At 43.2% G+C, this 24,508-nt stretch overlaps 1 protein-coding gene across 3 annotated transcripts in view; it reads right to left on the bottom strand.

Moving 5' to 3' along the window:
* The window catches only part of flna (filamin A, alpha (actin binding protein 280)), a 43,950-nt gene extending 24,165 nt beyond the window's left edge, over nt 1-19,785 (bottom strand). For 2 of the 3 annotated variants that reach the window (XM_019255413.2, XM_019255418.2), the window contains exons 1-4: nt 19,532-19,784; nt 12,808-13,291; nt 1,463-1,714; nt 291-388 (exon numbers count right to left, since the gene is read on the bottom strand). In XM_019255413.2, the coding sequence (XP_019110958.1) occupies nt 291-388; nt 1,463-1,714; nt 12,808-13,177 (720 nt within the window). In that variant the 5' untranslated portion in view covers nt 13,178-13,291; nt 19,532-19,784. Of the gene's footprint in view, nt 1-290; nt 389-1,462; nt 1,715-12,807; nt 13,292-19,531 lie in introns of all 3 variants that reach the window. The other variant, XM_019255424.2, reaches the window with a different exon arrangement.
* Between the last annotated feature and the right edge of the window lie 4,723 nt (nt 19,786-24,508).

Raw genomic sequence — 24,508 nt, 5'->3', positions numbered from 1 at the left:
CTGCACATGTGTTGGTATGTTTGCGGTGTTAAGACCAGTGACATGTTGGATTGGATCACTTTTGATACAGCTGCCCTGCAGAATCTTGTTCCATTTACAGGAATGAGGCCTCTTTAATGTCACATTTTTATTATGAAGCTGACATGTAAATGTAGAGTATTTAAATGACTAAAATACAAAGTGACTAAACATGGCAACCATATTCTCAGCTTCAGCAACCAAACTCTGTTGTCTGGTTGACAACCTGGCAAAGAAACTTATTGCACTATTCTAACAGGGATTTATTTTACCTGTGGGATACCCAGCCAGTCGTCAGCTTGCTGCATGGCCTCACGGGCGTTGTCCACGGGTTTGGTCTGATCCCACTGGTCCCAGTCAGGACAGAGACCTGCAGGTAAGGAAGGAGATGGGTTAGAAACATATGACTTCCATTGTTAATCATTTATAATGCGAGCATCAAGAACTAAGTTGAAACACACAGAGTTGTTCTCAAAAGGCGTGTCAGGCAGTGAAATGCTTCCACTGTAAAAAGAGTCAGTACATTTATGGATTATGGTACATTTAAGTTGACTTCACTACACGAGTGACAGATTCTTGTATTAGAGACAGTCTAATTAAGGCCAACGTGCTGACTCCAAAGTTACAGCCTTGACGACGTCCAGCAGATAAAGGGGGAATGTAACAACAGTGATTAAGTGTGGGGGTCATACATCTGTCTCTGTGACTCGTCAAGACGTCTGCCCTTCAACCGTTGGATGTTATGGTGTCCCTTCATTATCAGGCGTATCCCGGCATTGTGTGTCAGCACATTTTACTTGCTGGTTCATAACTGAACCAACTGGGAAAATCTTTTGCTGGACGGAGACAGCAGCTTTGTTGAATCTTTATCTCCAGCTCGAGGCTGTTGGTGATCCACAGGTATGCCAAACATCCAGAGCATGTAAACAGAAACCTCCTTTATGCCTCACTTTCCTTCACCTACATCCCTCCTCCCGCCTGTCGCCTCAAGGTTCAGTACCTTCCCCCGATTCCTCGCCCTTCTGCTCAGCTCATCATCACCCCTGTCCTCAGTTTTCACTCTCACACAGATGAGAATTATGCTTTCCCTGACCTCAGATCTGCAGCTGTCAGTCATCATTGTATGCAGATAGTAATGAGTTCAACAACATGTTAACATCTATGGAGGCACCATTCAGTTATCATCACCTCACAGAGCTATGGGGCAGTGTTCCTGAATTTTGATTTTCCAGAGGTAAATGTTTCTAGCACTTAGGCTGGTATTCATTTCAGACCCTTGCTGTGGGGGAAACACATGCACACCACCCCCAAACATTCTAATCCTTCATCACCACCGACCCCTGAAAGACACAATGTCCCCACCCTCGGCACATACAAACAAATCCCTCTCCAAGACATAGCAACACAGAGATGCTCCACAACACACACACACACTTTCCCTCACCTGGAGCACAGCTGTCGACCAAGGCACCCAGGGCCCGGCCGGTCTGCCAGTCCCTGTGGAAGTTAGTGATAGGAAGCTCGGGCAGTTTGTTCTGGATCCATCCCAGCAGCCTCTGCTTGGGCGTCTTCTGCTTGCCATCATCCGCCTCCTCCTCCTCGTCCCACATGGGCATAGAGATGGAGTAGTGCAGGATCAAGGTCCAGATCAGACCCAGGATCAGCTTCAAGTTCCCATCCACGATGGCTTTAGAGTCTGGAGTTCAGAGGAAGAGGGAGAGGGGGGACAGATTTAAAGTCATGTTACCACAATGTATGCAAAGCTGAAAAACTGGCATCTAAATCTGCAACTAGCCAGTCAGACATTTAGAGTGTTTAAGTACAATAAAGAGAAAGGAGACTAATGCATCAAAAGGCTGGAAGGTGAAACTTGACGATTTTAACCTCCATTCAAAATACAATCTGGTCAAAACAACCATAAAGAATGTGGAAAGCAGAAATAAATCTGTTTACTAGAGGAATAACGCTCTCGTTAGATCTTTTATTTAAACCCCAGTGTTTCAGAAGTGAAGATCTGTCTCTGCTATCTGATAGATGGTGATGTCTTTAAGATGGAGTGGGATAAATACCTAAAAATCTTGGACCATGTTCTGGTCTGTTGAGGGTAAATGATAGTTTACTCCCCACATGGTACTTTTGTGCAAACATGTCAGCATTGAGACTGCACATGATAAAAGTATTAAAAGATAGTCATCTGAATATTCATGATTCAGATAAAACGTCAGTTTAATCTTAGTGCAGACATTCCAATTCAGCCTGTAAACCATTCACAGATAAATCTTCTGTACGCTTCTGATAACAATGCAAGTCAACACCCTGATTTACTCACTTTCTCACCAAATAACTCTGGTCCCGCTGACACAATGCTTTTATCAATGACAATGAAAACCAAAGTTAGAAAACTTGAGTTCACACATGACTTTCAGCAGCCACATCAAGACGGAAAACTAAATCAGCATTTCAGACAACTATTAGAGCTCTCATGTCCAGACACGATGCACAGAAATGTATGCATGCCTTCATCTCCTGCAGAGTTTTACTTCCCGATTATCCTAAACATATCCCCAAATTTTAACCACTTTTGAAACTAAGCTGAACTTTCCTGCGCTTGATTGATTGACTGATTCTTTACAGCACCTTTATTGAAAATATTTACAGCAACTTATTACCACTGCAACCGAGTGACACAACAGCACATCCACTGACATGTTTGGTTGTTCATCAGAGGGATTCATCTGTGTTCAGACAGAGCCACACGCGCCACTGAACAGGAGAAAGTGATGCAACCAGAAGCTAGCCCAGGCATGAGGAAGACACACACACACACAGACACACACACACACGTTGCACAAGAAGCAACAGTTGATCAGGAGGGATGATTGCTCAGGTCCAGCCTTGAGGAAAAGGGTGGAGCAGTGTGTTTGTGAGTCTCCTAGCTGATGGTGATTAGGACATAGTGAAGGAGGGAAAGTGCTGATGGATATCAAGGGTGTGTGTAGGGGGTCTCTACAGGTTTTGGTCTGTTAATAGCATGCATGTGAATCCAACTTCTGATGGGCTTCATCTGGCACTTTCTGTGTGATTTGAGACTCTTCAACAGTTTGATAAGAGCTGCAGAAAGTATGAAAACAGGAAACGTGGCTGAAAAAAAACAAACATATACCAAACATCTCTGGACAGGAGAGCGGCAGGCTCCAGCACCGCTCACGTTCTTATCAACTTAATTTGCTTTGTTATAGTTGTCTAGACTGGAATAATTGTTGATAGCAGTAGCTCAACCTCAGGAACAACAAGCTCTTTTTTCCCCCTTCGTCTTTGTTTTTGCATAAGAGAGTGCTGGGGGCTCCAGTTGGGGGCTGGTGCTACTGAAAAGGCTGAATATTTAAGGTCTGTGGTAGGAGGGAAAAGAAAGCAGCAGTGAGGGTTTGTGGACGGGGTCGGGCTGGATGGGGGTCTAACCCCAAAATGGGGTGGGAGAGGGGGGAGTGTGGAATTTCATGCATGATGAAGATGAAGAGCTGAGCAGCAAGACAGTTGGGAAAGGAAGGCTGTTAAGACATGAAAAAAAGTCAATCGAATGCACAGAAACACATGCATGCTTCACATTAGATGACTTGAAATTAGATGAGTTCTTTGCCTACATGGAGAACTACCGACCCTGCTGCCGACCCTGTGATCCACGACATGTCAGCTGCTCACAGTGGAAAAACACACCCGGCATGGTTGATAAAAGTGCAGCAGGGTCAGACAAAAAGGTCTGTCGGGATGACCCATCGCCATGGGAACTTTGAGTGAGTCGGATCGTTATAGCAACTGAGTGGCAACTCAGTCCATTCAGGAATGATAGGAAAGAAAAAGAAGAAGCTAAGAAAACAGACAGGAAAGAGTGATTGTGAAGGAGACAGGAAGCAGCAGAGGGGGGTGGACGAGAGAGAACTGTTGCCTAAAGACAGAGGTAACACTGACAGCTATAAATTGTCATTTGTACTGACAGGAGGGTGTGAATGGTTCATGCATTTGTACCACAGGCTGGTACTTGCAGCAGGAATGTGGCCCGTCAGCCACTGCGGCACAAACACACTAAAGCAGAACCACAACATTACCAGAACATGGAGCAGGACGGGTCAGAGGGTGTGTTTAGCTAATGATTATTTTAAAAACAGTGTTGTTTTTTCATTTAATTGAATCATTATTTGTCTATTGCAAGTTTTAATTGTCTTTCATTTTCAGTGGGGAACAAGACCCTGCCTCTGCTTGTTCATCCACTGTATCTAGAACAGCTGATAAGCACTTTCACAGGGCGGTTTCAGGAACCACGCAAAGGTCAACAACATTCAAAGCTGTCCAGCGCAGGGCATCATCTCCGATCGGGACAGCAGATAAGCCTGTCCTCCTGACAGTTAGCATTAGGACTTCATTCACTCACACGTTGTGAAAATGTGTGTATGCGTGTTGCTCTTTGATTCATGCCTCTCACACACATAAAGCCACTAAACACGCAAGGAATCTGCCAACATTCCCGGCAGACCACAGTGCACCAAGCCTGACGGAGCCCATATACGGACACAGACTGCCGCAGACTCCCCCCTCTGCCTGCTGACTCATAATGCCCCCCACCCCCACCCACCCTCTGTAAGAGTGTGTGTGAGTGTGTGTGTGTGAGTGAGAAAGAGAGTGAACTAAAGTGTGGAGGCTACCGTATAGAGAGTTTGTGTCTGATGCTCATTTTGCCCCAAAAACTCCCATGACTCATCTATCTGGCTCGTTGCTGCAGTCCCCCCCCCACCTAGTGGACATCGCTATGACATCATCACAACCCCTGACCCACAGCCTGACCTCATCCCAGCTTCTCGGGAAGGAGGAGAAGGGGGGCGGGGGGGACAGCAGGAGAAAAGGTTCTGCACAATATTCAGGTTGTACTGCAACATCTGGAGCAGATTAGTCCTGACATCTTGTAAGGCGAAGGACGAAACAGCACAGCAGGTCTAGATAGTCCTGAGGTCTCTCCCTGCCCTGTCCCTCATTCATAGTATCCTTAGATTTATTTATATACAATATATAATCTTAGAATATAGAATTGCAGGACTGCTTGTATAACACAGTCTTTACTGTATGTATTTTGGAACAAGGCTGATAAATGTGCCGGTAATTTTAGAGCCAATTCTAAATTACCGTTTTTAGCAAAACCTCAGTAAACCATGAAGGTTGTTCTTCAAGGTTGTTTACTAATTAATAATAAGATCTTTGACAATTTCCCAAGAGGTTTCCGTGCAGGTGATAGCACGAAATTTGGCCTTATTAAGTTACAAACAATATTTTACTCACAGCTGATTCTGGGATTTTAATTCTCAGTATTTGACACAGTTGAACATTTTATTCTGTTGGACTGCCTTGAAAAGTGGGCTGGCTATAAGAATACTAGACTGGATTTGATTCAAATCTTATTCATCAAACACATTTTTCTCAGCAGTGTGGTGTTCCCACGGCTCCATCCTTGGCCCACTGTTGTTCTGTGTATACATGCTGCCACTGGGGCATTTCATCTAACACAATTAACTGATTCAGTATAATTATTATGTAAATGACACAAGTTTAAAAAATAAAGAGCTGAATATCCTAATACTTTCTCCAGCATAATGAAAACTTCACTAAATCTGAGATCATTCCTTTTGGTCCTCTAAAGTCTGTCCCTGTTTTTTGAAAGGTCATTCAGTCTTTTTTTACCCAATTGAAGAGCGTCTCAGAAAATCTTTCTCTTGACCTGATCTCGAGAAGGTCATGCATGCTTTTATTATTTATTTTTATTAGATTATTGGAATTCAACACTGAAAAATCTGCCACCTTCAGCTGCATGGCTTTTGACAAATACTAGAAGACACAATGACATCAGCAATGTTTCAGCCTCTCTCCACCAGTTTTAGAATTGACTTTACCGATTACCTTAAAAGCACTTCATGGCTTAGCTCCCAGTTATATTGCTTAAGTGCTGCTCCCCCTATGAGCCAGAGCACAGTCTCAGGTGCTCAGGCATGGCTCTGCTGGCTCTTCCTAAGTCCTGGCTCAAGACTAAAGGTTACCAGGCTTTTACAGTCAGGGCCCTTTAGCTCTGGAACTCCCTGCCTGAGAATCTGAAGGTGCAGGATCAGTGACATCTTTGAAATCTCTTCTTCAGAAAAATCTGTTTTTTTATTACTTTCCAGCATGTCTTACCAGTTTTATTGTTGTTGTTTTGTATTAAAATGTATCACTGATTATAGTATATGTTGTGACAAACTCAGACATTAAGATGTAATAGATCAGGCAGACAGACAGACAAACAAGTCATGGCTGGAAAGAATGGTTGGAGTGACCAAAACCCAGTCAGAAAGAACACGCCAAGGAAATGTTGCACATTCCACACTGCCCTTATCACATAAAACACACACACACAGAGAAAAAAAGAAAAGAAAAAACATCTCAAGACTTCTCAAAACATTTGCTTATTGCTTTACAACTCTAACATGAATTCAGCTGATAGCCTCAAACGTCCCAAAGTTGAAAATCTATGACCTGGAGCTCTCTTTTCTCTCCCTCCCACAACTTCTGCTTCCCTCCCTCTTCTAACTCCATGCAACAAACCACACTGGAGCTACTACACTTCCTCCTCTTCCTTTCTACTCCTTCCAGTCATCCTCCCTCCCTCCCTCCGCTCTCATTCTCTTCACTCCCTCCACTGGAAAAAAGTTCCTCCTGGTTTTTTAGCCTTAAAAGGGCAGAAGCAAACTGGATCCTGGCAGCCCTCCAATTCCCTGGGCTCTGGTTACAGGCGGAGGGAGGAGGGAGGACAGGACAGGGGAAGGGAGGCAGGAAAGAAAGTGGAGAGCCAAGAAAGAAAAGAGAGAAAAAGTCAGGGAAAAGTGCTGTGTGAGACATTTTTAAAGCCCGCACTGACAACAGCACCCGCTGAGGATGGGCTGAGATATGTTCATTTAAGTGAGGAGACCAGATAGGACAAAAATGAAAAATGAGATTTGTAAGGGATAGGCAAAGAAAGAATAATGAACACATGAGGAGAACAGGGAGTGGCAAGAAGGGACAGGCTAAGACAGAGACTGAGGAGGTGAGCGGAGGACACGGACACCGCATAAAATGATGAATGTGGAGGTTTAAAAAATACCATGCGGCTTTAATCAACTGTTTGTTTCCTGGAACCATCAGAGAACTACGATCGGCCACAAGAGCAGAGTTTGGGTTTCCAAGTAATTGATAGTTCTTGGCCTGGCAAAAATGATTCAGGTCTGGAAAAGTAGATCCCCTCCAGACGCGTTTCTGGCACGGGAATGCAGGCCGTGTCTGTTTGTAGGTAAAGTCTTGTAACATAACGACAGTAAGCAAAGCACACAGTAAAAGTTGGTTTTCTTGGTTTGGCTTTAAATATTTCATATAAAAAAGAATGTTAGCAGGAGAACAAGATGGGGATACCAGTTTATTTAAATATGAGACATAAAAACGGTAGGTTTCTGTGAGTTCAGTTCAAGAATATGTTGCTTTATGTCTGCGTGTTCAGTCTGAACATGAGGCATGGGGTGTTGGGGCATATTTCCAACTCTGATGTAATGCAATAGCCTGAATACCACTGTACTGAATGGGAATGCACATTCCACTAATCCTCAGTATCCACTTGACCAGGCCTCTTTTCGCCTGCGCAGACAGGAAGTTATGCTAATGATAATGAGCTGGCAGGAAGTGATCACTTTTAACGGAGAGGCTACATCGCTCCGTTATCTCGCTCTCTGGCCAACATTCATCTCCTATGCTTTTATCTTGTTTCTGACAATATGAGATTAAACTTGATGCTGCTCACAGTGTACAGATTACATAGATGCCCCTATGGGTCTGTATGGTGTTCTCTCATTATCTGATGACTGACGCTGCAATTGTAGGAATCCCAGGAGATGCTTTTGCACTACTGCTGTAATTATTGAGGGACGTGCAGTTCAAACCTGCATTAACTGATGTTTTAGGGACAGTAGAAATAAGCACATTGACACATTATCACCTTGTAAAGCTGATATGACGAATAGTTTACACATCTTAGTAACATTAGCATTGTGTTTCTAGAGGCCTGATAAAGTCCAATATTTTTACTTCTTTTAACTCTGCTTTGGTCTCCACCAAAAAGCATAGTTGATAACATTGTCAGTCTGAAAATAGCTGCCTGCTGCTGGAAACGACATTGATAAGAGCAGCGAGGATGAGCTAAAACGGTAAAGTTGCGGGTTGTGAAGCCAAAACAAGGGGCTAAAAGACACTAGAGCTGAGTGGGGAACTGCAGTGTTGGTGATAATCTTTGGAGTGACACTTTTCACATCACACGCAGTCATTTGACCCATTTTTAAAAATAAAATTATTGATTGTAGCAGCTTTAATTACAGCGTGCTTGGAATTGGGATTTTGGTTATATGACAACATATACAATGAGACTATTGAAACTAACCAACTATTAAAGATTTTAGTACACAGTATATACCTATTTGGTCATTGCTAATGTATAATTAATAACCTGGACTGCTTAAGTGCAATATTTTATTCACAGGATCTTCATATAAATATAATATGGTGACCTGATGTGTCTGGCTTTTCTTTCACTTTCATTCATTTATCATTGCATAATATAAAGTGTGGATGGTTTGGGGATTTTCAAGTCTAAATAAAGACTATGAATGTTGCCGGGCAGCAGCCGTGGTAGCAAAAACATACAAAAAAAAAACATGCCCATGTGTTGATAGCGTCATCCAGAGGGATGGCTGATATCTTGTCACGCATCCTGACCTGTTCAAATCTAACAATCTAACAAACATTATGCCTGTCTTTGTTACTGCTCCACTGCTTTCTGTTGTTTTCACAGATGAGTGTTTTACCTGTATATACACACAATATAGAAAGGTTAGGTAGCAAACTGTCTCAGGAATGTCAGCCGTACAGCAATATCTTTGCTGACATTAGTTCTATTCTCACCAGGATAACTTCTGTTATAAGCACTATGGTTCAGAACAACTTTCATTGTATTTCGTGTATCAATGTAATAGGAGGAGTTTGGAGTTTAGTTGTTGCCACACAGGCGTCTGTCTCAACCTGCATGTCTCTGCTCCGAGGCAAAGACAAGGGAGCAGCCAGGTACAAAGTTACACCACAGCTCTGTAAGTTTCATATCCTCCCTATGTGGATGACGGGAAGAGTTTGGCTCAATCGCTTCCATCTTACTGTTTCGACAAACTCCATGCAGGCTCAGTCAAGTACAGAGGTTTATTGAAGGGTCTTTAAAATCTGCTGACATGGAGCTGACAACGATTGAGCGTCTGCACAGGGAGCACATTATTTAATTAACAAAACAGGCACCAAGGCTTAATCTATTTACACACGCAAACAGGATGATACCAGGTGAAATGATTGAACTTGTTCAAACATGGGTGTGATGAGCACAGTGGAACAAGTCTTTATGCATGCAAGAATATCCTCACAGAAGTCGTGACTTAAAGATGAACATGTTCCAATTTCAAATAATAAAACAGCAAACTAAACACGCAGAGCCATGACAATCACATGGAGGGTTTGCAGCTTAGCAACTTGACCAGAGTTGATCGGTGTTACACTCACAGTGTCTCTCCCCTCATTTACTCCTCTGCCTGCTAGATGGCAGCCTTGCCACTTGTGTTCCTGACTGAATACATGTGAGTTTTTCCTTTTGGATTTATCACCAATCATGTGTCTGCCGCCGGTGCCAGATCATGTGGGGTTTTGTAAAAACTGCAGAAAGAGAGATTACCTGTTGGCTCGAAATCTCATTACAGTGAGCACTAAAGTGCAGTCTGTGCTGGCAATGTGAGGAGCCTGCCACTGAGGCTGGATGGACTGCAGGGCACAGCTCAACTTGTTTAACTGTTGAGAGTCTCCAGCCTGCAGCTCAAAGATCCGACACAGTAACAAGAGTTTATCTATTCCAAGTACTAACCCTGATCTCAGTGATGCTAATAACATGTGGGAGTGCTGTGATTAAAGCTGGTGGGTCAGACCACAGATAATGGTCAACAGGAGTGTAGTGTTAAGTGGCAGTCCTTCCTGTTACAGTAGCTTTCTAGTTTATTCTTGAGTCAACATGAAATTAAACACCAACTATACAGATGTTCATCATTTTGAGATTCTAGGGAACGTGTTTATTTGCTTTCTTGCCAAGAGTTAGGTAAGAAGATTGATACCACTCCCATGTCTGTACAGTATGAGGCTACAGCCAACCAATAGATGTTAGTTCAGCTTAGTATAGTCTCACATTGCCAGACTCATCTCCACAGCAAAACACTCTGGCTTGTTTGTATTTCTTTAAAACCAATCACCAATCATGCCATAAGTCCACGATGCAGTGATGGTGCCTGTGCATGAGTCCTCCGGTGAGTCGGACTAAGCTCAGCATAAAGTACTGGGAAATCAGATAACCTGGTTCTGACTAAAAAGGTACCAAAATGAACCCAGCAGTCCCCCTGAAGCTCAATTATTCAATCTAAATGCATACAGAAATTAAAATGTAAAAAAAGACAAGTTGTGGTTTTACAGGAATATATGAGGAACTACTTCTTGGCCCGATGTAGCAACTTCTTAGGAAGTTGTTTTTACACTTGGGTTTTTGTATGGATTGAACAAACAAGATACAACGTGGTGAGCGCTCCAGCTTCATATTTACACACATTCGAGAGGTATGCGAGCAGATTATGGTTTGTCTTAAGTAACCCATGATGACAGTGTTACTTGGTGTTGCCCATCAATACACCGAATTTTGCAAGTGAAATAAAAGTAAATGGGAAATGAAAGAGGTGTGGTCGTGTAGATACCACAAAAAAAGAAGTCACGCACTGATGAAATGACTTTAAAGACAGAAAATGTGAAAATAAAGTTTAAAGTAAAATTGTGAAAGAAAACAGAAATACAACAAGAGCTGCAGACTAAAGAGAGAAGGAGGGGTGTTGTGCATCATACTGAGCAGTGATGGCAGTTTGGTAATTTGTGGTGAGGGTTGCTTGCTGGGTGTGCCCATTTACTGCAATGAAAGGAGGAAGTAAGAGAGGAGAGCAGGCTTCCCTGTCATCTTCAGATTAAATGACTCAAGAGAAGCAGCTAGGATGAGGGTGAGTCAGCTGGAGGGACAGACAGACGGAGCTGACTAGGCTGGCTCATTGGTGCCCGGTGCTGCGCCCTGAATACCAGCAGAGCATTGTTTGATTAAACACAATCATCTGGCAAAAGGATCAGAAAAAAATGCAGGGAGAAGGAATCTCCTTCAGGAATGAGTGAGACTGCCCAGCATAGTAAAGAAAACATTTCGGAGACACACTGCATGTGAACATGGCTGTTTACGTAGATAGTTATCTTATACTGCCAACCACAACCGCAATAAAACACTCTCTCTTCCTTCATCACCTCCTCCTGTCTGATAAGATGAAGCTGATGTCTATTTGACATGAGGTTCCAGCACAGTAACTTGTGTGGAAACCATGAAGTGAGCCAGACGCTACCCCCAGCAGGGGATGACAGGGACTCACTCATGTGTGATTCACACAGACCCAGTCGCAAACCACCTTCCTTTCATGCCAACCACAGACTGTCTGTCGAAATAGGTTCTCTCCAGGTGTGTGGAGGGTGAAACATCTCATGGGATTAGACATTCCTTTTGCTATTTTAACAATGGATTGAATTAACAGTGAGATTAAATGTGGGACAAAGTCCATCAAGGACCTGTGAGCCTCTTTGAGAGCTCGTCCACTGCAGTGAGGAGATTTCTTCTGTGCGGGGAGGGGTGGCGTTAGAAAGCGCAACACAAGCATAGAAACTATATTCTCGGTGTTTTGGATCATAGCTCAGCAGAAAATGACTTTAATCCACTCATTCTGATAAACAACTGCAAAAATCACCAGTGTTGTGAGCAGGCAGGCAGCTGCATGTAGACAAAGCCCATTAAACTCAGTTTTATGTCACCAAGCGTGAGCCAAGTCCTGTTGAATGCTGTGGAGATCCAGCCCCAGCCCACTGCACGACATGAGCATAGACAATAGCCCTGTGTGTGTCTCTCTCTCTCATTCTCTCTCCTTTTTTTCTGTCTGAGAGAGTGTGAGTGTGTGTGTGTGTGTGTGTGTGTGTGTGTACAGGATCAGCTCTATCCTACTAGGCCTGAATGACATCCCCGGCCCACAAAGTTTGGCTCGGACCGGCCCAGCCCAGCTCAGGCGGCAGGGGAACACAGAAAGCCTGGGGCCCCCCTTCTCTGCACAGCCAGACCCCCTCCTCCCAAAACAACTCGCCTCAACTCTGGACAGCCGGAGACAAAAGTGCTGCACCCCTGGACACCAGGGAAACGCCTGCTTTCTCACTGAAAAACACACTCTGGAGTGTTACCAACACCGGCAACTCTGCTGTAGACTTATGTAACAGAGAAAAGGCTGGACCCAAGTGTGCTTTCACCACTCTCTCTTTTTTAAAGTTCTACTGGGCAGCTAACATGCTCAACTTTGGTCGACCCCTCGGGCATGCACACATGCCCTGTTATTTTCATTACCACCATCTATTTGACACTGCAGTTTATCTGATGCTCGGCAACACTCAAGTTTTTCTTCAAGACAAACAAAGTTCAGAAGAGAGGAGAGGCCACCTGGATGAAGGTGGGGTGTGTTTGGGGACAGTTACCAAACCAAAGCGCACATTCTGGCACTCATTCATTTACTCTCAGCATTGTTTCTGCGCTGCGCAGAGGCTCATCTGACTCACCTATGGACACCAGCTTAATGTTCTCCTTGTCCAAGAACTCCAGAGCCACCGACACGTTCTCCAGCTGCATCTGGCGGAAGGTGGGCCTCTGGTTGTACTTTCTGAACATCTTCTTCTGGGACAGGACCTCCAGGAGCCCGATGAGCCGCAGCCCGTCGCTGAGGTCCGTCTGCAAGTTGCCGATCCTCTTGTTGACGCATTTCAGGTGCTCGTTACACCAACGCGTAAAGGTGTTCTGCTGGATCTTCTTCCACGGCGCATCCTCGGCCAGGTCCTTCTCCGTGGCGGGCATTTCTGCGTCCTTGTCCGTGGAGAGAGCGTTGGGAGCGGGCGCGGCGCTCTGGTGGAGCCGGGGGTGTGAACCACTCATTTTTATGGTCTCGTCTGTCTCTCGGTTCGCTGGCTTTTTTCTGGGTGGAGTCTGCTCAACTTTGCGTGGCCGCTCCCTCTTTCTCTCTCGCTTTGCTTTGCAGCCTGTCTGTGTCTGAGAGAAAAAGAAAAAGAAAGAAAGGAGTGAACATGAGAGGCTGACTTATAGCCCGGAGATAGAGATTTTTACAAAGAAAGTAGGCGGTTATGGCACCGGAAATCAGAAAAGTAAGGAGTCGTTTTGGATAAAAGTGATGACACACAGAGAGACGGATCCAGCTCCAATCACACACTGTTATGTCTTTAATAAAACTCACATTTGAACTCAGTCTTAAAAAAGATGGCAGTCTTTAATTTCAGACTGACTGAAGCTGTGGGAGAGGAACACAGGAGAGGAAAGTCCAGTCAGCAAATCTGCATAATCCACAACATATTTTCCAGTGATTCATTCACATAAACTGCAACAGTGTCCACATATCAGACAACTCTCTGATAAATACAACTTTAATATCAATACAGACAAAGAGAATGGACTTGAAATCTGTTTTCTGTATGTGCACACTGACTGTTATTTTCAGAATAAGGCAAACATGGAATATAATATTCACAACTATGTTTTCATGCATGTTATAATCACCTTTAAATCATTATCTTTAAATGTTTTTTACTTAAAAGTTATCCTTTTATATCTACAGTGGGAGCGGGTCCTCTTTCATGGAGGCCGCACCGTGTTTCTACAGTAGCCCAGAACAGACAAACTAAACACTAAACAGAGTCCTTAAAGTGTTGTTTCTCCTTTATACTAGGAAGGTGAGATACACCATGAGATGCAACTGAATCCTACACACTGCACCTTTAAAGTGTGTTTTAGGATTTCCTTGTCCCTCCTCCTCTTCCTCCTCTTTATGCCATCCTCTGTCGCTGGACAAACACTGTGACTCTGTGACAAATGTGAAGCGATGAAGAGCCCATGTGAATGTATGAGCTCATCTAATGCTCACGTTCATGGCTCCCAGGCGGCAGCGAAATAAATATTTGAGATACCCAGAGGGATATGAGCATCGCTGTCTCCTCATAAGGTCACAGAGTTACGTTTGTATGTCTCTGCTGATCTGCACACAGCTTTTTTTTTGTTGTTGTTTGGGGCAGTGTGCTTATTTCTGCATGTATTTTCAGAGCGCACATCTTCATCCGTGTGTGTGTGTGTTTGTGCGACGTCACTATGTGTGTGTGCAGCCTTATCTTATCTTTAAATAGGTTACAGTGCAGATCAGGCACTGAGTGTCTAGACACCATCCTTTACCCACCACCTCTGTTTGTCTTCACTTCACTGACTAATCAGCCAGATGAGATCACACAGCAAGTATGCACTGTATGATGGACTAATGACAGCGTGAGGGTTTTATAAGAGCACACAGTTTCTCAGTGAGTAACAATTCATTCGCTATTTTTCTTCATTAAAGGTAGTTAAGATAGAAAATCACTGGGAAACAAGCCAATTTTACACATGATGCTCAGTTTATTAGTCAGAGACGGTACTACTCACAGTGAGGAAAGAACCCTGGTGATGTCATCAGGGTTATTTTTGAGTGAAGGTACTTTCAGACAGTCCGTCAGCTGCTGCCTGGCAACATCTTGTTTTGTATTTTGAATCTGTGGCAGCAAGGCGCAAATACACCCACACATCTGATTAGGCGATTTTTTGTCGCTTTTATCTATCTATCTATCTATCTATCTATCTATCTATCTATCTATCTATCTATCTATCTATCTATCTATCTATCTATCTGAAGGTTGTTTAATCTCTCAGACCAGATAATCCCGCTTTAAAGTTGATGTGACTCAGATAAAGTTATAATCAGTCTCCTGTATCATTTCCTTAGCTGTCGTTTCTGTGGTTGCCATGGTGACACAGGGAATGACAAGTTTTAAAAAAAAAAGGTGAACCATCATAAACAACAGAAGAGCTTGTGCATGTTTACAATAGCACCGGTTAAATTTGCACCTCGAGGCCTGAGATTTTGAGGTCACGATTGCTTGAAAGATGAGAGTGTTTAACAAGCTGGGACGGTCTGGATGGACTGAGTTGCATTATTGGAGTTGCAGTATGGGAGTTGTAGATTTTTGAAGCTTGACTCATTCTATTGACTAAAAGTCAGGATATTGTGACATATTCCATAAGTCCCCTAACTTTGCAAAAATGCAGTACTAAATGGCTGGAGCGCCCATTTAATACGACTAACTCATTTTATTAAATTTGCACATCTCAAAAACACAAACACACACAAGTTCATGTCTTCTTGTTTTCTTGCTGTGAGTAGCAGAGCAGCAGTGGCTGTAAAGTCAGAGGGAGAGATGTGACTCTGCAGCTTTTTTTGACTAAATAAGGAGCTCAGTGCCAGGAGCCACTGTGGCCAAGACATCCAGAATGCTTTGCCTTTGTGTGTGTGTGTATGTGTAAATGTGTGTTTGTGTGTGTCTGGTCAAGGGAGAATCTGAAGAATGCCCCTCACCCCCTTAACAAACCCTGGAGCCCCCCAGACTTAATAACACCCCAATAAAAGAGCCCTGTTAATGTAACACACACAGACAGACACGCACACACAACCCGGGATCAGCATGTTTTTAAATTCATGTGAAACAATAGAACAACAGATTCAGGTTCAGCTCTGGTCCCTGTAGGTACATAACTTGCTCCAGTATAAACTTGTCACAGGCGTTTACAGGCTTTGACTATCATTAAAATATAAAGCCATGACGACAGTAGGTGGTGATTGTGGCAGAGCAGGAGAGCAGGGCAGATTAACAGCAGCACAATGTATTGAAAAGAAGAAGCGAGGCACAGAAGACACAGACGACCTAAAGCTTTAAGTGAATGCACACACTGAATCATTCATGGAGTCACATCATACTGAACTTCAGATAAAGTTTTGCTTGGAAGTAATGAGAGCTGAGAGGAATGGTTAAATATTGACTGCGTAGCGGCCTATTGTTTGAATGGAATTTGCCAAATAAACATGAGAGAAAAACATTGGGCGGGGAACAGAAAGAGTTGACCAGAAATATTAAAATGTCTCAAGATCAGACTCACCTCTCTGCCTTGTTATTTGGCTCCCTCTAGTGATATTTATCAGACTACATTTGATCTTTGAATTGGCAATATAGTGAGCTTGAGGTTAAGACACACACCATATAACTCCAATGTAATAGAGAGTACACCACATTTAACGGACATATGCTTACATATGGTACTTAAGTCTCTAAAACAGCCGCCCTTTAGGACTTTAAGTGCATTTTTTCTGATAATACTTTTGTAACATTTCATATTTTTAGATTTTGATATTGATGTAAGTAAATTATCTAAATATTTCTTTCATCAGTGATTTAAAAAAAGGCACAATCAATCAAGTTTTGATGAAGGTACGGCCAGTAAGGATGCAGATGAGAACTTTTTGTAACCAACAAACAACCAAGAAACTTGCCTTCAGGATTTTTGGAAACTGAGCCGAATCCAAAGGTGAGCTGAGTAATAAACTTAAAGCTTAGCAGTGCTATTTCAATTTCAGACTTATTTAAAATGCAGACACTGATGATTGTATTATGTATCAGATAATGGTGATATTAGGAATACAGAGAGTCTGTGCTGTATATTAGCAATCAAATTCAACACAGTTAGATGAGTTTAGACATTGTTAAAATGAGTGTGGGCTCTTATTACAGTGATACAGCTATTATTACAGTGCCAACTTCTCATCATCACTCACCCCGCCCGATCAGCAAAGGAAACGTGATGAGCGCTGTGTGCAGGCCCGATAACCACTTCACACACACACAGTATGAGAGAGAGCAAGTCAGATGCACAGATTACAGCAAAACCATGGCTTTCCCCTTGGTTTCCTACAAACAGTATGAGTGTGTGTGTGTGGTTTTTTTTGGTGGCACTTGCTGGCTGAATGTGAAGTGTCAAATAAGGACAGGTTTGGTCTACATGTTTACACCTCTCACTTTCTGTGCTAGCACCCTCTTCCTCTTCTCATCACAGCTCATACGCCACTTCTTTATCATGAAGGCGTTGTGAAACCAAGAAGCTGTAATAAGACTTCAGAGTATTAAAGCCCACAACCTGAAAAGGCCTGTGTTTTAAATGAAGACGGATAAAACTACATATATTGTATAAAACTGTGTTGCATATTAAATTTGCATGTACAATAACATAGTATAGTGTTAGCTCATATATTTGGATGAGGGTTCATGGGTAACCTATCATCAATCTTGTGTAAATGATTATTTTTTCTACTACTTTATTGTATTTAATTTACGTTTGTGTGTATTTTCAGACATACTTTGAAATTAATATGTCTGCAGTAACTCTGAGGACCCCCTAGGGGTCGTGGACCCCCTGTTGAAGACGCAGAGTGTAGAGGAATGTTCTGACGTCAGTGTGAAATCACCTGCCAAAAAAGGTTGGGACTTTTGCTGTTCAGTGTGGGAATTAAAGAGCCACATTCCTTCTTTCAGTCTCATCGTCAGAGACATTTAAAGAAGAGGGGAAACATGATGAGCTGTGAGGATCATCCTCATCACTTCAGCTCTGTTCCACTGAGGACGGCCCTGTTGTAACACGTTCATGACATCACAGATCTTAGATTAACCAGATGCACAGATGAACACCAGTTCATCATCAGAAAGATCCACAAACTGACACTCGCACTATACATGATGTTGATGAGTATAAACTATGTTTTTTGAAAAATATCTTCACATCTTCTGATAATATATCAACAAAAAAAAGATAACCACCACACACTGTCTCTCAGCTCACTCACACACACACACACACACACACACACACACACACACACACACACACACACACACACACACACAGCATTGTGCCAACAGGCTATAACAAAATATTTGTAGAATAATTGGGTTCAAACAACATCCAAACATCCACAAATTTCACATTATTTATTTTGTAAGTTTCTCTGTTCATCTGGACTCATTTCTGTCTTTGAGCACCTGAACGTCCACTCCGGGTGTGGTTTCTCACTCTGTGTGGAGCCTCAGGTTCAAGTTGTTTCAAGTTGGTGGTGAAACTGGACTGTGGACGACACATTTGGTCATTTAACTGACACTTTTATCCAAAGCGACTTACAAAAAGGGAAACAATCGAAGTACGACATGGACATGTAAGTGCAGCACTAAGTCACAGTGACAAGTAGACACATCATCTGCCCTCTGTCTCAGTTATTCAGCATGTTTGTATGCTCACAAACTATTGGTTCCTATCCATTATACTTCCACAGTAGTCCATTCTACAGCTCAAGAAAACATCTGCTTGTATCAAATCATATTTTGTTTTACAAATATGAATTTCTATGAGGTCTGACGGTTTCTGTGTGTTTGCTGAAAAGAATCTACCCACCACTGCCTGTGAATTTGACATTATAATAAATCTGCATCATTGAGCCTGATGTTCCAGGCCAATATACAAAAAGTTTACACACACACACATACACAACAAAAACACAGCATTCGCCCTCCCAGCCTCTCCAGTCAACCATTAAACATGTACAAAGATGAATATTCATAAATGAGAGGATGTGATGTGGAGGAAGAGCTCCAATTGAATCTGACCAAACGTCCCTGAACATGGACCAGGTGGTCCACCCTCTTCTCTTTTGGTGTGAGTGTGAGGCCCGTTCCCGGCGGCGGAGGGCGCAAGTGGCCACCACTCGCCCCCCGGTAAAACAGCTCCAGTGCAGTCAGTGTCCGTGCATTGCCTTATTTGGTGTGGAGCCCCTAATTGTAACACCGGCGAGATGCTGCTGCCGCTGCCGTGCACGCGGATGAGCGTGCTCGTGCGCTACAGCCCATAAACAAACTTTGTGTGTGTGAGTGGAAGAGAGGCGGATGGACACATCCACGTTTACATCATCTGCTGGGACGTCCCGACTGACCACCGCAACGCACCGAAAAGTGCGTGTGTCTGTGCGTGAGCTGATCAAAAGCTTCAGAGACTTTTACAAAAGTTAGCGGTGCGTGTGTGCGGGCGTGGCGCACCGCACCGCACCGCACCGCAGCGCAGCTGCAGCCCACCCGGTGAGAGCAGCCGACCCTCCGGTATTATCTCTCCCAGCACCGCTGCTGTCTTCACCGCGCTCCACCCACCAGCAGCCCGGTCCAAACACACTCACACACTGTCGCACATGATCAGACCTCACAGAAAACTTCATGACACCGATCCACAGCGCGCACCCAATCACTGAACGCGGTTCGGTCAGGAGAAAATAAAGACAGAAAAACCTCCCGCAGCCGCAGCCGCGCATCAACAGCCAGGGACAAAACTTACGTGTGTGTCGTAGCCTGTGGTCTCCAAGAGTGCGTGAGTCCGGTGTCTGTCCCTTCCGCTCAGTCAGTGCGCGCTGTTACTTGGTGTGTGAGTGTTGCACCGAGGTCCCGGTCCTCCCTCCCCACGCGCAATCCCGGTGGGGGGAAATGGGTGTATTGGTTTGGTGGCGTAAAGGAAAGAAAGAGATGGTCCCTCTGCTCTTTAGCTCTTTTCTATCTCCCTCTCTCTCTCTCTCTCTCCCCCCCTCTCTCTCTGTCCTGCACCGTAAGAGCCTTAATTGGTAAACGGGTATAGCAGACGAAGTGCTGTGGGGTGTTACTCTCTTTCTCTCTCTCTCTCTCTTTCTTACATGGGTGACGTCATGACCGCGCCTTTCATTTTAAAGGTATGATGTGAGCGTCCCGTGCAGTGTCACTATCTCCCCCATCCTGTCTTTATTTCACCCTCAGGGCTGTGCGTGGATAGATCCTCATCTTCACTCTCTCTCTCTCTTTCTTGCATCTTTCTCCATGTGTGTGTAAAAGATAGATAGATAGATAGATAGATAGATAGATAGATAGATAGATAGATAGATAGATAGATAGATAGATAGATAGATAGAGGGGGGGGGCACATCTCTCTGCACCCATGTGTCCTCTTTCTCTTTCCTGTTATCTGTTATTGTTCTGACAGACTAGTGGACATGGGGAGTTGTGTTTCTCTCTGTCAAACTCTGCTCTGACTCAATGCGGGGGAGGAAGGGGTGTGTGTGTATGTGTGTGTGTGGGTGTGTGTGTGTGTGTGTGCATGCGTGTGTGTGTTTGAGTGCTCTCCAGCTGAGCATTGGCTCAGGAAGCAAGAATGTTCGGCCTCTGCTGTGCCCTCTACTTACAGTTCATCAGTCTGGTGGGAGGATGGAGGGAGGACAGGGGAGGAGAGAAGAGGAGAGGAGAGGAAAGGAGAGGAGAGAAGAGGAGAGGGGAGGGGAGGAGAGGAGAGGAAAAGAGAGGAGAGAAGAGGAGAGGGGAGGAGAGGGGAGGAGAGGGGAAGCCATGGGGGAGGAGGAGGTGGAGTGGTTTGGAGGTTAAAATAAGAATGGAGGAGAAAAAAAATATTATTAAAAATGAATATTAGAGATTACAGAAGGAAAATCTTTTGGTGCTTGATAAAAAATCTAATGAAGGAATTTGACATTTTAGGGAACAGTGTCAGAGACTCACGGACTCCTAGTCAACTTTAAAGGTGATGTGAGGCAGATGTTTTAACTCTGGGCAGAGCCTGGCTAACTCTTTCCCCATGGTTTTTCCCCAAGCCATTATGCTAAGCTAAGCTAATCACCTAAGCCTACTGGCTTTAGTTTCATATTTAGGTACAACATGGGAGTTTATAAACCGTCCAGTTTGAGGTCAGGGTGGATGGGTGGGGTCAACAAGACATCCTACTTTAACAGGACATCGCTGTTCATTTCCTGTTTCCAACCAACAGTCAATGTTGTTTCTTTAAAGCATGACTACAACTCTAACCTTTCCTGTTTTAACCATGACATGTAACCATAGCAAAAACATGACTAACCAAGCCTCCACCATGATGCTGTGACATCACAAAACAGATTTCATATCAATCATTTGTGACATTCTTTAGACAAATGACGTCATCTTTCTGATGGCGGTGTCTGATCAGATGAGCCTCACTCGACCTTCTCGACGATCTTTAGATGGTTTTGATTTATAGTTGGATGTTGTATATCATAACCTCAACACGCAGAACATCATACATGATTATGCTACATTATGTTTGAATTACATTCCTCACTGTGCTGTTGACATTGTTTGGTTTACTTGTGATGTAGAGATAGTGGACGCAAAGAAAAACTGCAAGGACCTGAACCCTATAAGAAAATGATGTAACTCAATACTGAATACTACTTAATGTTTAAATTTTAAAACAACAATTTAAATATATTAGAATCACTTTAATTTGCCAGATATATACATACATGAGGAATTTGACTCCAGTTACATTTTGCTCTCACAGAACAAACAGATATAGACATAGGCACAGTTAAAAAACAAAACAGAGAACTTCATAGGTAAACGTAGACATAAACATAAAATCTATGTACATATAAGAAGGTAAATATATATATATATACACACATAGACAAGAATAAAACATTTTACACTGTATGGGAATGTGCAATGAAATGTGCAAGGAGCAGTGCAATGGAGCATAGTGCAGGGATGATATAATAAATATAGACTGTACAGTAGGTTGACTTATAGACATGAGGACAATATAATAATAATATATGGTATATACAGTATGCATATGTGTATGAGTGTAAGTGATGAAATGTACATAAATCATTTTAAATTTACAGTTCTTGTACAGGCAATGTATAATGCAATATATATTTTACTTTGAATGGTGCCTGAATCTTAAGTTGTGTGATTTGATTTCTGCTCTTCAAAATTCCAAGAAAGTAATGCCAAATTTCAGTTTTATTTTTTTAATATTCAGATTTAAGCAAGCCATTTTTGTGAACCAACAATTCTAATATTATGGCATTGTTGTTTAATACGTAGTCATCTTCAGATCTAAAGATTCAATTCAAGTGAGAAAATAAATTTGATAAAATTGGATCGGTTTAATACGGACACCTAAACTTGAACTAGGGCTTCTATCATATCAGGTTATATTTTGTATGTAACATGATATAACAAGAAAGAAAGGTTCAGATCCTGGATAAAAAATACAGTCTGTACAGGGAGTGACACCCTCTGTCCTTAGACCTTCGGTTTGAGTGAGGAAAAACTTGCCCACAAAAAACCTTTAACAGGGAAAAAAGGTGGAAGAAACCTCAGGAAGAGCCACAGAGGAGGGATCCCTCTCCCAGGACGGACAGACGTGCAATAGATGTCACGTGTACAGAACAAATCAACAGAGACATATTGTACAATTACAATGAATGCTTACAGCTGCAGTGGAATCTGTGATAGAGATAGAGAGACACAGATGCACAGTAGCAGCAAATCATAAACTAACTATAAACTGTAATGGAGATATGGTAGCAATAATGACAGTAATAATATGTGTAGTGGATGTCGTGCAGGATCACAGCAACAGCCACGATCCATGAGAACCTGCTGGACGAGAGAGCACAGAAACTCTAGGGAAGAAGTTTAGTTAGTAACATTCATTAATGAGACATGTGTTTACAGATGGTGAGAGAAAGAAAGAGACAGACAGAGGGAGAGAGATAGAAAGAGAGAGAGGAGGGCGAGTCAAATTCTATGGCAGCATAACTAAGGGATGACCTGAGCCAGCCCTAACTATAAGCTCTATCAAGAAGGAAAGTCTTGAGTCTACTCTTAAACGTGTTGACCGTGTCTGCCTCCCGAACCCAGAATGGTAGTTTGTTCCACACTTTCACTCTTTAATCTTCTTGAAAATGAAGCACACAAGTACCCAGAGTTGTTTGTGTGAGAGAGGCAGAAGGACATAAATGGACAGAGGACAGAAACAGAGAGGCAATGAAGAAAGGACAAAATATAGTGAGATGGCTCAGCAGACAGACAGAAGAAAGAAGAGGAAGAGGAGGGGGAAGAGAGGGAGGACAATCGAAGTGATGGATCTCTATGAAAACACTATAAAACTAAGTAGTTATCAACTTGTCCCTTTAACCTCGATTCATTTTTCTATAAAAAGTAGAGCTCTCTCTCTCTCTCTCTCTCTGTCTTGTGTGTGTGTGAGTGTGTATTAATAAGAGCCAGATGTTTGCCATTGTGGTTGTGAGCATGTCCAGTCGGTCACTGACATCATCTGTGTGCAGCTTGTTGAAGTTACATCATCAGGGGCTGTTGGGGTAAACACATACACACAAACATACACACGCCTGCGTGCACACACACACACACACACACGCGCACACACACACACACACACACATTTTTCTGTAATTGAGTGAGAAAAAGATAAAGCAGAGCAAATAAACATTTTTAATTTGTGACAAATTCCAGCACAGTGCTCTGCAGCCACCCAACTTTCTCTGACATTGTTATGTTGATGACAACTCAGAAGTCCAGCCCTGCTCTGCAGAAGAATCTATTTCTGTCTGCAAATATTAATTCTGCAGCCAGAAACCTGGAGAACTTTGACACTGGTCATAAATGGTAAGCGTATTCTGTCACTTCCAGTTATCGGTGTTACTGCCACGATGCTCTCCGCTCTGCTCACCTAAACACATTTTCGTATATTTTTCACATCAGCGATTATCTTATCTCTACACTATTCTTAGACTTGTTCTGCTTGTGTACGAACAGGCCTGTTAACTTTAGTGACCACAGTCCGATAGTTTTACCAGTTTCTGTTAGTCACACTAACTAGCTATAGCAATGGCTTCTCTCTCCTCTCCTGCTTTCTCCTGCCACATGTTTAGCTACTCCTCGTTCTCCTATAGCGATAACGGTACTTGTAATAAATGTAGTTTATTTGGTCAGTGGCAGCTCCATAGTACGAAACGTGAAGACACCGGGGGCCATAGTTAAATGAATCCCGGGGCCCAGAGCGGGCGACATTGAGTCTAATTTAAAACTGCTGGCTAAAGATAAACGTAGATACAGTAATATTGTTATTCACGTCAGTGGTAATGACACCAGGTTACACCAATCGGAGGTCACTAAAATTAATGTTTCATCGGTGTGTGCATACGCTAAAACGATGTCGGACTCCATAGTTTTCTCTGGTCCCCTGCCTAATGTGACCAGTGATGACATGTATAGCCGCATGTTGTCATTCCCACCGCTGGCTGTCAAGGTGGTGTGCAGCAAACGATGTGGGCTTCATAGATAACTGGACACGTTTCTGGGGAAAACCTGGTCTGATTAGGAGAGACGGCATCCATCCCACTTTGGGTGGAGCAGCTCTCATATCTAGAAACATGGCCAAGTTTATTAGTTGACCAAAACCATGTCGACAACCCAGAGTTGAGACCAGGAA

Source organism: Larimichthys crocea, chromosome XV (assembly GCF_000972845.2).
Source record: "Larimichthys crocea isolate SSNF chromosome XV, L_crocea_2.0, whole genome shotgun sequence".
Classification (NCBI taxonomy): Eukaryota; Metazoa; Chordata; class Actinopteri; family Sciaenidae; genus Larimichthys; species Larimichthys crocea.
Note: the sequence above shows the minus strand (reverse complement) of the source record. Positions and strands in the feature narration are given on the sequence as shown.